General features: G+C 42.5%; 1 protein-coding gene across 6 annotated transcripts in view; it reads left to right on the top strand.

The window, feature by feature from the left end:
* Positions 1-4,646: 4,646 nt before the first annotated feature.
* Positions 4,647-14,193, top strand: part of BTRC (beta-transducin repeat containing E3 ubiquitin protein ligase) — a 184,179-nt gene continuing 174,632 nt past the window's right edge. For all 6 annotated transcript variants that reach the window (XM_079900907.1, XM_079900906.1, XM_079900905.1 and 3 more), the window contains exon 1: positions 4,647-4,795. In XM_079900907.1, the coding sequence (XP_079757033.1) occupies positions 4,748-4,795 (48 nt within the window). In that variant the 5' untranslated portion in view covers positions 4,647-4,747. The remainder of the gene's footprint in view (positions 4,796-14,193) is intronic.

Raw genomic sequence — 14,193 nt, 5'->3', positions numbered from 1 at the left:
TGCGGACCTCTCCACAGGGCTGCTTGGGGTTCCTCATAACTAAGTACCTTGTTTCCCCCAGAGCAAGTACTCCAAGTTGGTAAGGCAGAAACCACAATATCTTTTATAACCTAGCCTTGGGAGTCACCCTCCATCATTTCTGCAGTATCTCATTGGTTAAACAAATCAGCCCTATTCAGTATAGGAGGGATGTGAATACCAGGAGGCAAGAATTATTGGGTGTCATCTTGGAGGTGGACACCACCACGTCTTTGTTCTTCTTACTGCATTATATCAGGGGCACACAATTTCAATTTGCCCCATTCCTGATGATGTCCACCTTACTTTTTTTTTTGGCCGCTCCGCGTGGCATGCAGGATCTTAGTTCCCCAACCAGGGATCAAAACTGTGCCCCCTGCAGTGAAAGTGTGGAGTCCCAACCACTGAACTGCCAGGGAATTCCTGATGTTGTTCACCTTGATTGCTTGTTTAAAGTTATATCTACCAGGCTTCCCCACTGTGAAGTTACTCTTTTCTTTTTCGAATCATTAAGTATTTTGGGAGACATATCTCCATTATTCTTTGAGTACTTCTTTGTGTTCTGGCACAAAATGTTCTAGGCTCATCTTGTATTTTCCTTGTCCTAGCTCTGGAATCAGTTATTTCCCCAAGGAACACTGATTTCTTTTAGTGGAGAATGGTACTTAGAAGCTAAGATCTGGACGCTAAGTGTACTTATTGTCACTGGGTATTGCTGCTCCAAGACCCTCACAGTGGGCAGAGCTAGAGAATGTATGTATGTAACCAATCTCCCATTGCTGCTGCTAGCTCCTTCCTCCACATGGATGCCCTTACCACACCAGTTGGGCTCCAACACCCCATGCCAGATCACCTCTCACCAACTTTGTTCTGCCCTATGTAATAGTTTTAAGACTAAATTATTCAGGAAGGAGAAGGTCCAAACTGAGCCCATCTTGATGGTATATGCAAATTATACGAAATTTAGAGCTATTAATTGTTAACATTTATTGAGTAGTTACTATGTGCCAGGTAATGGTCTAAGAATTTTCCATGAACCTTCACACCAGCCCAATGAGATAGGAACTATTGTGGTCCCTGTTTTGCTCATGAGGCATAAAGAGGTTAAGTAACTTGCCCAAGGTCACACAGTTACCAGTGAGATATAGCAGAACTGTTTTATTGGACTTTTAGAACATATCCTTCAAAAGGAGGAGGTATCCTGTGTCCTCCACAGCATTTTTCTGCCGTAGGCCTGGAACACAGATATTGCTAAATGTCCTCTAGGGACAAACTGCCCCCAGCTGAGAACCACTGGTCTAGAACAACATTAATCGAACCTAAGGAAAGTTACTTCTTGATTGTTTGTGCTAAGAATGAAAGAAAGGGGATAAACATAATACAGAAGGGCAGAACATGCAAAACTCTCATTTCTTTGTGCAGCAGAGATTGCTGTTTGCCTATTCCAACACCCATTAGAAGTGCATTTCTTTAACCTTTCTCCTCCAGCTCTATACCCCACCTGCCTTTGCACCCATACTCTCTCCCTCCATTTCTGTCACTGGAGGCTAATCCTTCCATCTGGATTTCATTCTGTTTTTTCTCAGGACCTGACTCCATCATTATGCCCTCCTCTTTCTTTTATCTTCAACCTTTCCTCTAATGGATCCTTTCTATCACCATTTAAATATGCTCAAGTCTCTCACTTCTTTTTATTCCCCAAGTTTTAATTTTGGAAATTTTATTTAATTAATTTATTTTTAAATTTTTTATTTTTAATTTTTTTTTGCTGCACTGCATAGTTTGCAGGATCTTAGCTCCCTGACCAGGGATTGAACCGGGGCCCTCTGCAGTGAAAGCGCAGAGTCCCAACCACTGGACTGCCAGGGAATTCCCCATATTTAGTATTTTATTTTATTTTATTTTATTTTATTTTATTATTATTGGCTGTGTTGGGTCTTCGTTGCTGCACGTGGGCTTTCTCTAGTTGCAGTGAGCTGGGGCTACTCTTTGTTGCAGTGCGTGGGCTTCTCATTGCGGTGGCTTCTCTTGTGGAGCATGGGCTCTAGGTGTGCGGGCTTCAGTAGTGGTGGCTTGTGGGTTCTAGAGCACAGGTTCAGTAGTTGTGGTGCACGGGCTTAGTTGCTCCACGGCATGTGGGATCTTCCTGGACCAGGTCTCAAACCCGTGTCCTCTGCATTGGCAGGTGGATTCTTAACCACTGTGCCACCAGGGAAGTCCCCAGAGCAGAATTTTAGAGTTTAAAAGATCTTAACCTCCCACCCAAACTGAACCCTCCTAGACAATCCTGCCTCTATGTTTTCAGACAATATGGTCATCCTGCCTCTATGTTTCCTTTGTCAGGACAGCTCTGATTACTAGAAAACTCTGAGTCTGAGTCCTATGTTATTACAGTGTGGTTCAGGGAAAATAGCACAGTCCTTGGAGTCAAGCAGAGTTGGGTTTCAATCCTGATGATGTAATTTGCTGCATGACTTGAGTAAGTTATCTCCTCTCAGTCTCACTTACTTCATCTGTAAATTAGGGATAATAGTACTTGTTTTTACAAAGTTACTCTATATTAGAGATTATGATTGTAAAATACCTAGTGTAGTGCCTGGCATAAAGAGCTAATAAAGTGACAGCTGTTATCATCATCATCATAATTATTATCCCACCCAGTGGTCCTAGTTTGCCCTATAGAGCTATATACATATGCATTTCAGTACTTTCAAATACTTGAATTTAGCTGCCATGTTATTCCTAAGCGCTCTTTTTTCAGAGTAAGCATCCATCAATATTTTTTCTTTCAGTTATCTTGTCCTTGGCTACGCTCCTGCATATGATGTTTATAGAACATGGTGCCCATAACTGAATAAAGTACTCCAGGTGTGAGGACTTCCCTGGTGGCGCAGTGGTTAAGAATCTGCCTGCCAATGCAGGGGACACAGGTTTGAGCCCTGGTCCAGGAAGATCCCACATGCCTCGGAGCAACTAAGTCTGTGTGCCACAGCTACTGAGCCTGTGCTTTAGAGCCCGCGAGCCACAACTACTGAGCCCACGTGCCACAACCACTGAACCTGTGTGGGTAGGGCCCATGCTCTGCAACAAGAGAAACCACCGCAATGAGAAGCCCGGGCACTGCAACAGAGTAGACCCCACTCGCCGCAAATAGAGAACGCCTGCACGCAGCAATGAAGACCCGATGCAGCCACAAATAAATTTATATAAAAAAATTAAATTAAAACAAAGCAAAAAACCCACAAAGTACTCCAGGTATGGTCTTAGTGCTTCAAAACAGAGTAAAACCATAAAACTCTATTCCCCAGACACTAGTCTCTTCAAGCTGCCTAGGATTGCTTTAGCTTTTTTGGCAACCATGTCACATACTGCCTTAGTCCTATGAGAAGCTGCAGGTAGTTTTCATATGAATGAGTTTTGAGTCTTCATTTTGCAGTAGTGTAAAACTTTTTTTTTTAATTCAAGAGTAAAACTTTTTATTAACTTAAAGTCTATTATGTATTAGGTATTGTGCTGAGTTCTGAGGATGTAGGGATGAGTAGGACAAAGTATCAACATACTAGAAATGTAAGCTCCATAAGACTGGGTCTATTGCGTTCACTACTGAATCCCCCCCATCTCTTGGCACAATGTCTGCACACGGTTATATGCTGTTTGTTGAATGAAAGAATGAATAAAATAGTTTACAATGGAAAATTTCCTTATAACCGAAAAGGTATTTCCCTAATTCACTTATTTTATAAACTCAGATATTTTGTACAGCGTATCACTTTTAGCCCAACCCTAGTGTTTTTTCCACTTAGGTTAAACCCAATTTCCAAAATAAATTCGTACTGTCCCTTTTAAGGCCAAACTAAATACTTACATGCTTTATTTATTGGATGGCCATTATATTCCACCATTAAAGGCCTTTTGCAAGTACCCATTTAACCCTTAACGCAGGGCTTACATCTCAGGGTTAGCAGTAGAGGCCATGGTTTCTGAGTGCTAAACACCCGAGAATTTCCTGAGCCGAGTTCTATTCGGCCCTGATTTACTGTGGATTAGAATAAGGTGACAGGCAGAAATGTGCGGCGATGACTTAGGAGGACCTTGAAATTCTGCATTAGTCTATAAGGTGCTGCCAGGTGCCCATAGGCCAAACGCCTCTAGGTTGAAATCCGTCCCGCAGACGCCAGACATATGAATTTTGGGGGCGTCCAGTTTTCTACAACCACAGTTAGGGAGGCCCTAGGACCTTTGTCCTCTCACAGTTTTTTCCAGTATTTGGGCTACAGGTGAGGCACTGGTCGCCATCTTGATATCAATTGCCAGGCAAGACGCCACTGGCGTCGCTCGGTAACCACGGAGACACCGATGCCCCTCCCATTTCCCAGCCCTAGAAGCTGTAAACTACGATTCCCATACGCTGATTCTCTACTTGACTGCCCGTTGTCTAGATGCGGCTTGTCAGCCACCGCGACCCTACCGCAGTGAACCGCGGGAGTTGCAGTTCGCGGTGTGGCCTCATTTTTTCCGGCGGGAAGTCCCAGAACTACAAATCCCGTGAGCCAGCGGGCTCACGCACGCGCACGGAACAGCTGATCCTCCCTGGCCCCCCTGCGGGTGCCTGAGAGGTAAGAGGGCGGGGAGAAGGAAGAGGAGGCGGGATCCGGGCTCTGCGTTGGTTGCGGCCTGGCACCAAGGGGGCGGCCCCGGCGGAGTGCGGACTCGGTGGCTGTTGACGAGCATGGACCCGGCCGAGGCGGTGCTGCAGGAAAAAGCGCTCAAGTTTATGGTGAGGAGAATGTGCAGGCCGGGGAACGGTGGAGGCGGTGGCGTTGGCGGCGTCGCTCAGGCTCGGGTCTGGGCCGCCATCCCGCTGGAGGAGGGGGCAGCGGGACCCTGGGCCGAGGCCGGGGCCGGGGGCGGAGGCGGCTGAAGGGACGGGACGGGAGTTCCTGGGAGGTAGGAGGGGTTGCGGAGAGGACCCGGAGGTGGGGGGCAGCAGCTCCGCCATCTTGTGGATGAGAGGCCAAGTGACAGCAGGAGCTTAATCGGGGAGGGGGCTCTGGGCGGCGCGCAGGGCCCTGGAGGGAAAGGGGCGTAGGGACAGTTACTGAAGAGCGGAGGAAGCCAGGAGGAGAGACGCCGTGAGGCCGCTGGCAGGGCCTTCCTTGTGTGAGGGTTACGGGTGAGGCCCGGGAGAAGAGGTGCATTCAGGAGTGGGGAAGGGGAGCGCGGGATAGTGGGAGGAGAGATATTGGGAGTGGGAGGTGGGTGGGAAACGGGCAGCGCTGGATGCAGCTGGATCCAAGGTTAGAGGAGAGAAAGACAGGGCTGGTGGGAGACAGATTTGTAGAGTTAGGTGGGAGAGATAGCCTTTGCCTTCAGGGTACAATCCCAGCTTGGCCAAACTAATGTTGACAAACTCTGGAAAGGACTAGGCCTTACTTAGGAAGAAAAGGACTGGGGATGGGGATCTAGCGCTATGATGACAGTCTCTGAGAATGGAAGGGGGTTGACTAGGAACCAGAATTACAAATATCAGGAAAGGGGCTACATCCTCTAGTTTGAAAGGAGAAGACAGGAGAGGTTCATTGGCTGGGGAAACCTAGGTACAGGAGATTAGGGGCAAAATTAATAACTAATAGGGTAAAACAAAACTTAGTGCTAAATTGTAGAGATAGTAAAATGAGGGGACCGGATGCTGTACTACTTTCTGGGAAAGGAAAGGCCATGGAGAATCCAAAGACCCATAAGAAGTGATAAGATCAATGGAGAAATTCAGGAGATAAAAGGGGGAATGCAGGTAGTGAGGAATGGCTGATGTCAGGATTGGTAGTTTTGAGTTTTAGGTTGAAGCACAGTATGAACTTGGACTGGATTTTGTGGGTGTGTTTAAATCCTTTGGAATCTAGTTCTTTAACTTTGAATCATGCTTTTCTGTTTTTGATATGTGTATGTTTGGCAAATTTGTGGAGTCTGATATTTGATGCTTTTAATCTGATGCTTCATTTGTATATCCTAGTTGTAAAACCAGACTTTGTGGTTACAGAATGATGGGATGCATAGACTTACTTCTGTCTTAGCAGGTGGACATAGAGACGTTGATATTACTTGCAGTCTAGTTTTGCTTTTTCCAGAAGTAATTGTAACCTGTCACTCCAAATCTTATTTCTTTTGTCAGTTATTTTGTGTCTTTGCCTGAGATACCCAAATTTAAACAAACATGGACATTAACCTAATTGAATTTAGGCTTTAAACTGCCCCATTTACAAGAATACTGGTCACATTTACTATGACTTTACTTACTTTGTATTAGTACTTTCAGAAACACCTAACTAAAGTTCAAGTGTATCTTTAATAAAATTCTGTTAGGCCTGAAGAAGGTTCTTGAGTTTCTACCAAATGTTGAAATTCTAAAATATTAAGAAGAGGCTTTGAAATTTTTTTGGACTATAGAAGTGAGAGGAAGTTGCTTTGTATCTACAGCCAGCTTCTAGATTTGAGTCAGAAAAGTGGCAGTTGCTTATTTTTGTTTTCCTGCTTAGAGATTGACTCAATCCTAATCTTGACATGTATCAGGTTTATGGAATAATGTGGTTTAAAGATCATAAAGAGACATTATGAGGTCATCTTCTTTACTCCCCATTAGACGTCAGCCTAGGAACATTTTCAACCAATTGATCTCTGCTTGGCACCAGTGAGTTGTTTTGATAATGGTCTCCTGATTGAGTTAAAGTTGAGCTAGAGATGGCCATGTAGTAGTTTACAGCTTTTGGGACGCCACACATTATTAAATGTTGAGTCAGTTTCCATAGGGAGAAACCAATTCTTCTTCAGTTTTACAATAGTTACTTTCATTTTTGACCTTGCCTGCTATTGTGGCTGCTGTTTGAGCAAAGGCCAACTGGAAGAGGGTCACCAAGAATGACACCTTAGGGCTTCCCTGGTGGCACAGTGGTTGAGAGTCCGCCTGCCGATGCAGGGAACACGGGTTCGTGCCCCGGTCCGGGAAGATCCCACATGCCGCAGAGCGGCTAAGCCCGTGAGCCATGGCCGCTGAGCCTGCATGTCCGGAGCCTGTGCTCCGCAACAGGAGAGGCCACAACAGTGAGAGGCCCGCGTACCGCAAAAAAAGAAAAAAAAAAAAAGAATGACACCTTAATAACTGAAACAGAACAGAGAGTTAGAGATTTTGTATTCCTTTTTAGCTCAGTAACAGTCTTATTATGAATCTAAGTCACAACTTGCCTTTGGTCCCATTTACCCTGTTATAACATGTCTGTTTCCTTAGTCAGTTGAGATAGGAAGATATTTTATTTGTGTTTGCACCTAGTAATTAGTGCACAGTACACATGCAAGGATTATCCTTTTAATAAAATTGAAGTTGTTGATAGTATTTGGCTTTATTTTGTACTTATCCCTTCCTTCAGTTGTGAGTTGTGAATGATAATTTTTATACCGATGCCTGATTTCCACTGTTTAAGAAAATGTAGGGCTTCCCTGGTGGCTCAGTGGTTGAGAGTCCACCTGCCAATGCAGGGTACACGGGTTCGTGCCCTGGTCCAGGAAGATCCCACATGCTGCGGAGCAGCTGGGCCTGTGAGCCATGGCCGCTGAGCCTGCATGTACGGAGCCTGTGCTCCGCAACAGGAGAGGCCACAACAGTGAGAGGCCCGCGTACCGCTAAAAAAAAAAAAAAAGAAAATGTAAAATTTGTTTAAAAAAGCAACATGAAATGATATTCTCTTTCATGAATTTTGTTCATTATTATATTGACATAGTACTTTGATTAGAAATTTTATAATAAAATCTTATCAATGAGACTGGTAATTCAGATTTGACCATAATTCACACATGGTCTAGACTTAAAGTTTACCTTTGGATTTTTGAGATATATCTATCTGTCTATCCTTCTGTATCCTACCTGTCTATATGACAAGTTGAGGGATGAATTTGAAGATTTTTTGTTTGTTTTGTTTTTATTGCGTCTTCGTTGCTGCACGCGGGCTTTCTCTAGTTGTGGCGAGTGGGGGCTACTCTTCGTTGTGGTGCACGGGCTTCTCATTGTGGTGGCTTCTCGTTGTGGAACACGGGCTCTGGGTACACGGGCTTCAGTAGTTGTGACACACAGGCTCAGTAGTTGTGGCTCGTGGGCTCTAGAGCACAGGCTTAGTAGTTGTGGCGCATGGGCGTAGTTGCTCCGCGGCATGTGGGATCTTCCCGGGGCAGGGCTCGAACCCGTGTCTCCTGCATTGGCAGGCAGATTCTTAACCACTGCACCACCAGGGAAGTCCTTGAAGTTTATTTTTAAATGGACAGGATAAACCAATCCCAGGATCTTAGAACTGGGAAAATTTGACGCATGCATGAAATAATTTTAGGACATATAAAATAGTTTTTTAAAGAATTGAAAGATAAGTGAAAGTGTAAAGGGTAACTTGCTGTGTAACAAAGATAAATCTGTGGTTGACTGATGAATTTTCTGTTTCACTTGGTGTTGGCTGGGGTGCCAGCGTTTCTGGAATGTTCAAAATGGCCACCTTCTGTCATGGCTGGCCACTGGATGAAAGTTCAGCTAGCAGTAATGCCTTCTGTCCTACTTTATGTGGGCCTCCTTTCTCTAAATGGCCTTTCAATTTCCTTAAAGCATGATGCCTGGTGTCTAAGAAGGAGCATTCCAGGAGATAGGAAATAGAAACCAGTCAGCCAATTCTCCTAAGTCCTAGGTTTGGGAGTTGAGAATGCTGCCATTGGTCAAAGACAGTCAAGGCCAGCCCAGAGTCAGAGGGAGGGAAAATAATCTCTACCTGTAGACAAGAAGAGAGGTATGCATAAACAGAGAGAAACTGCTGGGGGCCATGCCCTTTTGAGACTGGCTACCACAGATGCTATTCTAGTTGGATGCTCAGGATAAAAATACAAATGGGATCAGCCAAATTTGTGGGTAATAACGCTAGGAATGCTTTGGAGGCATCTCTTTTTTGAGGTTAACTTCTTAAGGAGCTAACATGATCTCCTGCATGACTTGTCTTAATAATGTTACTGTAGAGATAATACTGGATGAATTGATAGGATTCAGGAACTTTTCTTTTTTGCCTGAGAACCATATGTATCTAAAAGCAAGAAACTGCATTTTAAAATAAGTATTCAGATTTCTCACTATGTCGGGCTTTTCTTTAAAACAGTGAGATTGATTACCAGCTGGTTGGATGGACATTTGAAACTAGTTCTTAGTTTGTCAGAATTTCTATATACCTGTTACCTGTTCTCAATTTAAATTAGCCTTCAGTTTCTTTTCTGAATACTCATATAGGTATTGGGGTATGGAATTACAAATTAATGATAATTCTCTGCATTCATTTTCTTGATTCATGTGTGTAATGTACATAATAAATTATTGGAAGTGAATTATTAGATTGGAGTAAAAATTCTTCTACTTTGAATGATTGCCAGAAATTTTTTTTTTTTTTTTTGCGGCACGTGGGCCTGTCACTGTTGTGGCCTCTCCCGTTGCAGAGCACAGGCTCCGGACACGCAGGCTCAGCGGCCATGGCTCATGGGCCCAGCCGCTCCGCAGCATGTGGGATCCTCCCAGACCGGGGCATGAACCCGTGTCCCCTGCATCAGCAGGCGGACTCTCAACCACTGAACCACCAGGGAAGCCCTGCCAGAAATTTTTTATTGCTAAATTAGAAAATGAACTTTCAAAGGAGACTACTTGTTATTCTATATTTTTTGTGTATTGTTTAAATCCTAAAAGAAAATAACCGGTTAAGAATTTTTTTCCCTTTCTAAAGGGAGATGGTACATTATGCAAGATCTTGATCATGTATAGATAAAATTATTTGTGGTAAATGGCATTACAATTAAAAAACGAATGAGAATGAAGAAAGAAAAAAGGATCTTTGTGGTATTAAAATATTTTAAAATACCATGTGCTTTCTAGCAATATTTTAATACAGCATGAAGGTGCTTTCTAAATGTATATAATAAGAATTCACTGTGGATAAAGTAGAAAATATTTACCAATGTTTAACAACTTGGTCACTATAAAGAAAACTGCTTTCTTCTTAATAAATCAATCCCAGCATCCTAACATTGGCAGTGGAGGAGGGGAAAATCTCTATGGGAAAGGTCCACCTGATCTTACCATTTCAACTAGTATTCCGTAAGATTCACCTTGTCCTGGGGAATCTCTGGATAATTCCCTTTAGATTTCTGAAGCCTGATTGAAAACAGAGCTAGAACATTTTACAGAAGACTCAGAGATAACAACAGAAGAATAGATACTGAGAGTAATTTTGAACTAAGAATATGATTTGTTCTCTGGGGCACTACAATCATAGTTCCTGGATTGCCTTTGTATGTGGCCAGGGTGAGGATGGGGAGCAGGGGAGCAAAAGCCACGGAGCTGGGAGAGAATTCCTGCCTGCTTAAGGTGAACGCTTTGAGTTGGAACTTCCTTCTGAGGTCTTGCTCCTTTCTGAGATTTGGCTCTCCCTTCAGGGTATACTTGCCTTCCTATTCCTAGGCTTGTGACTGACCTTACCTGACTCTGTGTCAATAATAGGATAACCACAGTAGAAATGGGAGGGTTGTGTTTATTTATTTTTCTTTGTTTTTTTTTAAATATGATCAGCCATGAATAGCTAATATGTATTTACTTAGTGTTTACTGTTTGCTATTCTAAATTCTTTACATATACTATTATTTCATTTAATCTTCCCAATAATCCTGTAAGATAGATTCAGTACTATTGTTACTCCCATTTTCAGATGAGGAAACTGATTCCAGGGAGGTTAAGTAACTTGCACAAAGTCTCTCTGCTTAGCAAGAAGCCTGAGATCAAACCCAGGCAGTCTGACTTGAAACCCTCATTTGCACTGTGTTTCATCCTTGAAGAGCAGAGAAACAATGGAATATGATGGCACATTTCTTTGCTGGTCCGATGGGCCAGAGTGGAGAGTTACCGTCCAGACTTATATATAGATTTATTTTATTTTATTTTACCTTTTTTTTTTTTTTTTTGCGGTACGCGGGCCTCTCACTGCTGTGGCCTCTCCCGTTGTGGCGCACAGGCTCCAGACGCACAGGCTCAGTGGCCATGGCTCATGGGTCCAGCCGCTCTGTGGCATCTGGGATCTTCCCGGACCGGGGCACGAACCCATGTCCCCTGAATCGGCAGGCGGACTCTCAACCACTGCGTCACCAGGGAAGCCCTATATATAGATTTCTGATCATTTGAATTACTGAGGAAACGGAGTTGTCACGGTATCATTGTATCAATTGGCTATTGCTGAGTAATAAAGACCCACAAAATGTCATGGCAATACAATGATAGTTATTTATTCTCATGAATATGTGGATTTGCTGAATATTGGATGACATAGACTGAATTTTGTTGGGTCACTCTGGATTTGGCTGCTCACTCAGGACTGTTCCACATGTTATTCTGGGACTCAGACTGTAGAGGCAGTGACTTCCCAGGCAGAGCTGTCCTCATAGCTATAGTAGAGGCACAAAAGAGCAAGCCCAGTTGTTCAAGTGCCTTTCAATCATTGGTTGTATTATACCAGCTGATATTCCATTAACCAAAGTAAATCACATGGTCAAGTCAAGAGATGGGAAAGTATACTCTGCCCATAGAAGGAGTGGAAGAGAGAGCAACTTGCACAATAATTTACTATAGTAATAATAACCTAGTATACTTGATTTATAGAAGAATGATAAAATGCTTACTATTACAACTATTGTGCTTTCTTTCTGCTCTCCCTTGTTGGCACTATTCTGACTAGCACTTTCACATTTTGGTTACTGAACAACACCTATTGGTTGGATACTTCCAGAATCACAATTTAATACAGCAGGTGTCTTTGTATTATGTCATGTAGAAAAAAAAAAGTGTAAAGAAATAATCAGAATCTTGACTTTAATCCACAGTGATGCCCTGGAAAGTTCATCAGTATCACAATTCTTTTTTTCTGTACTTGGGAAGGATAAGGTTGATGTCACTCGAGTAGCATTTGTAACAGAATTTGAACTGTAACAGAATTTGAATCAAGGTCATACATAATGCCCTTGGTATTACGTTCAGCGCTCTTAAACTCCTTCTCTGAACGTAAACTTAAGGCTGCAACGATATTTTCTGATGTCTGGGGGACTTTCAGGCTTTCACTGAAAAGTCATGGAAACAGAATTGTAGCATGTGGATAATGTTTTTGCAGCATGGATATGTAAATCCTTGTACTTCTTAGCAAGTACTACACTAAACTGTTAATGTGCTTTTTGTGAAATGCTAGATTATGGGTAATATTTCAAAATATTTGGCATCTGAAGATGTATTAGGAAACACACAAAAAAAGCATCACTTAGGTGATTTTTCTTTTCTTTTTTTTTTTTTTAAGAAGATGTTGGGGGTAGGAGTTTATTAATTAATTAATTTATTTTTGCTGTGTCGGGTCTTCGTTTCTGTGCGAGGGCTTTCTCTAGCTGCGGCAGGCGGAGGCCACTCTTCATCACGGTGCGTGGGCCTCTCACTATTCACGGCCTCTCTTGTTGCGGAGCGCAGGCTCCAGACGCGTGAGCTCAGTAGTTGTGGCTCACGGGCCTAGTTGCTCCGCGGCATGTGGGATCCTCCCAGACCAGGGCTCGAACCTGTGTCCCCTGCATTAACAGGCAGATTCTCAACCACTGCACCACCAGTGAAGCCCCGACTTTTCTTTTCTATATATTCCTTAATGTTTTCTACATTTTTGACGGTGAATATGTATTGTTTTTAATCAGAAAAATTAAAGTTTAATATATTTAATGTATACTTTATAAAACAAGTACCCCAAATGAAGACCTGCACTTGATCATGGACTACAGTGTAGCAAGTGTACTGGCCAGTGGACTGACAGTGGTGGCTTGAATAGACAACTGACTCTGAGCTCATTTTCTTAACTGAAAAGTCTTAATTGTTAGTCTTACCTAGTTAAGAAGGGTCTCTCTTTCTCTCTTTCTCCCCCCCCAGTTCATTTTAAATTGTAAATTGCCATGTATAATGTGTTAATTGATAAATTATGCTACTTAAACTCCTATATGTATCCAAGTTTTCATTGGAAATTTAGAACTCTATGGTCCTAAATTGTGCTGGAGCACTGCATTTTCCTGTTAAGTAGTACTTGACAAAATGAGTGAGTTGACAGCTGAAAACGAGGCATGCCGTGTGATTTGATAAAAATATAAACATAAACCGAGTGCAAAACATTATGTTACACGTGGAGGGAACTGGTTATGGGGGCAGGAGGGGATGAAGACACAAAGTTAAGTATTATCAAACTTCTGTCTTCTCTAGAACTTCACAGTCTGTTGAGAAGATAGGCATTTATAAATATCTCTTAAGGCACACTTTAGTAAGTGCCAAAATAGAGGCACAAAGTGCTATAGAAGTTAAGGGAGGGGAAATTAGTTTTAACTGGAAAGATCTTTGGAAGGTTTGAAGAAGAGAGCTTCATATTGGACTTGTGGAATAGATAGATTTTGACAGACTTGTTTCTGAAGTGGGAAGTTCCAGGAAGAGGGCGTAGTTTAGGTAGAGGCCAGAAGATCAGGAGACGGCCAGCACAGTGTGAGTAGATGTGTATGATTTGAACATAAGGTGAATAGCAGACAAGAAGGAAAAGATAGATTGGGAGCCTAGGGAGTTTGGATTGAATCCAGTTTGTATTTAAGAATAATATTATAGTGTACTTGGTATGTGTCTATATAAGCTTTTATTGAAGTAAAATAAGTATACTTTTTAAAGAAATCATAAGTATACAGCTCATTGAATGTTTACCCAGTGGTCACTTCTGTGTAACTATTATCTTATATTTGTAGATTAGTTTTTGCCTTTACTGGTATTTAACTTCACATAAATGGAATCACTCCAGTATATATTCTCTAGTGTCTGGCATCTTTTGTCCCACATAAGAAGATTCATTCAGGTTGCTGTGTTAGGTGTAGTATGTTCATTTTTATTGCTATGCAGTATTCCACTGTGTGAATATACTTCAAATTTTTAGCCATTTTATTGTTGATGGACGTTTGGGTTATTTCCAGTTTTGGGTTACTGTGAATTGTGCTATTATGAATAATCTTGTACGTGTCTTTTCTTGTACGTATGTACATATTTCTGTTGGGTATATACCTAGGAGTGGAATTGCT

This window comes from Stenella coeruleoalba (genome assembly GCF_951394435.1).
Source record: "Stenella coeruleoalba genome assembly, chromosome: 16".
Classification (NCBI taxonomy): Eukaryota; Metazoa; Chordata; class Mammalia; order Artiodactyla; family Delphinidae; genus Stenella; species Stenella coeruleoalba.
This window is presented reverse-complemented; position numbering and strand designations above follow the sequence as displayed.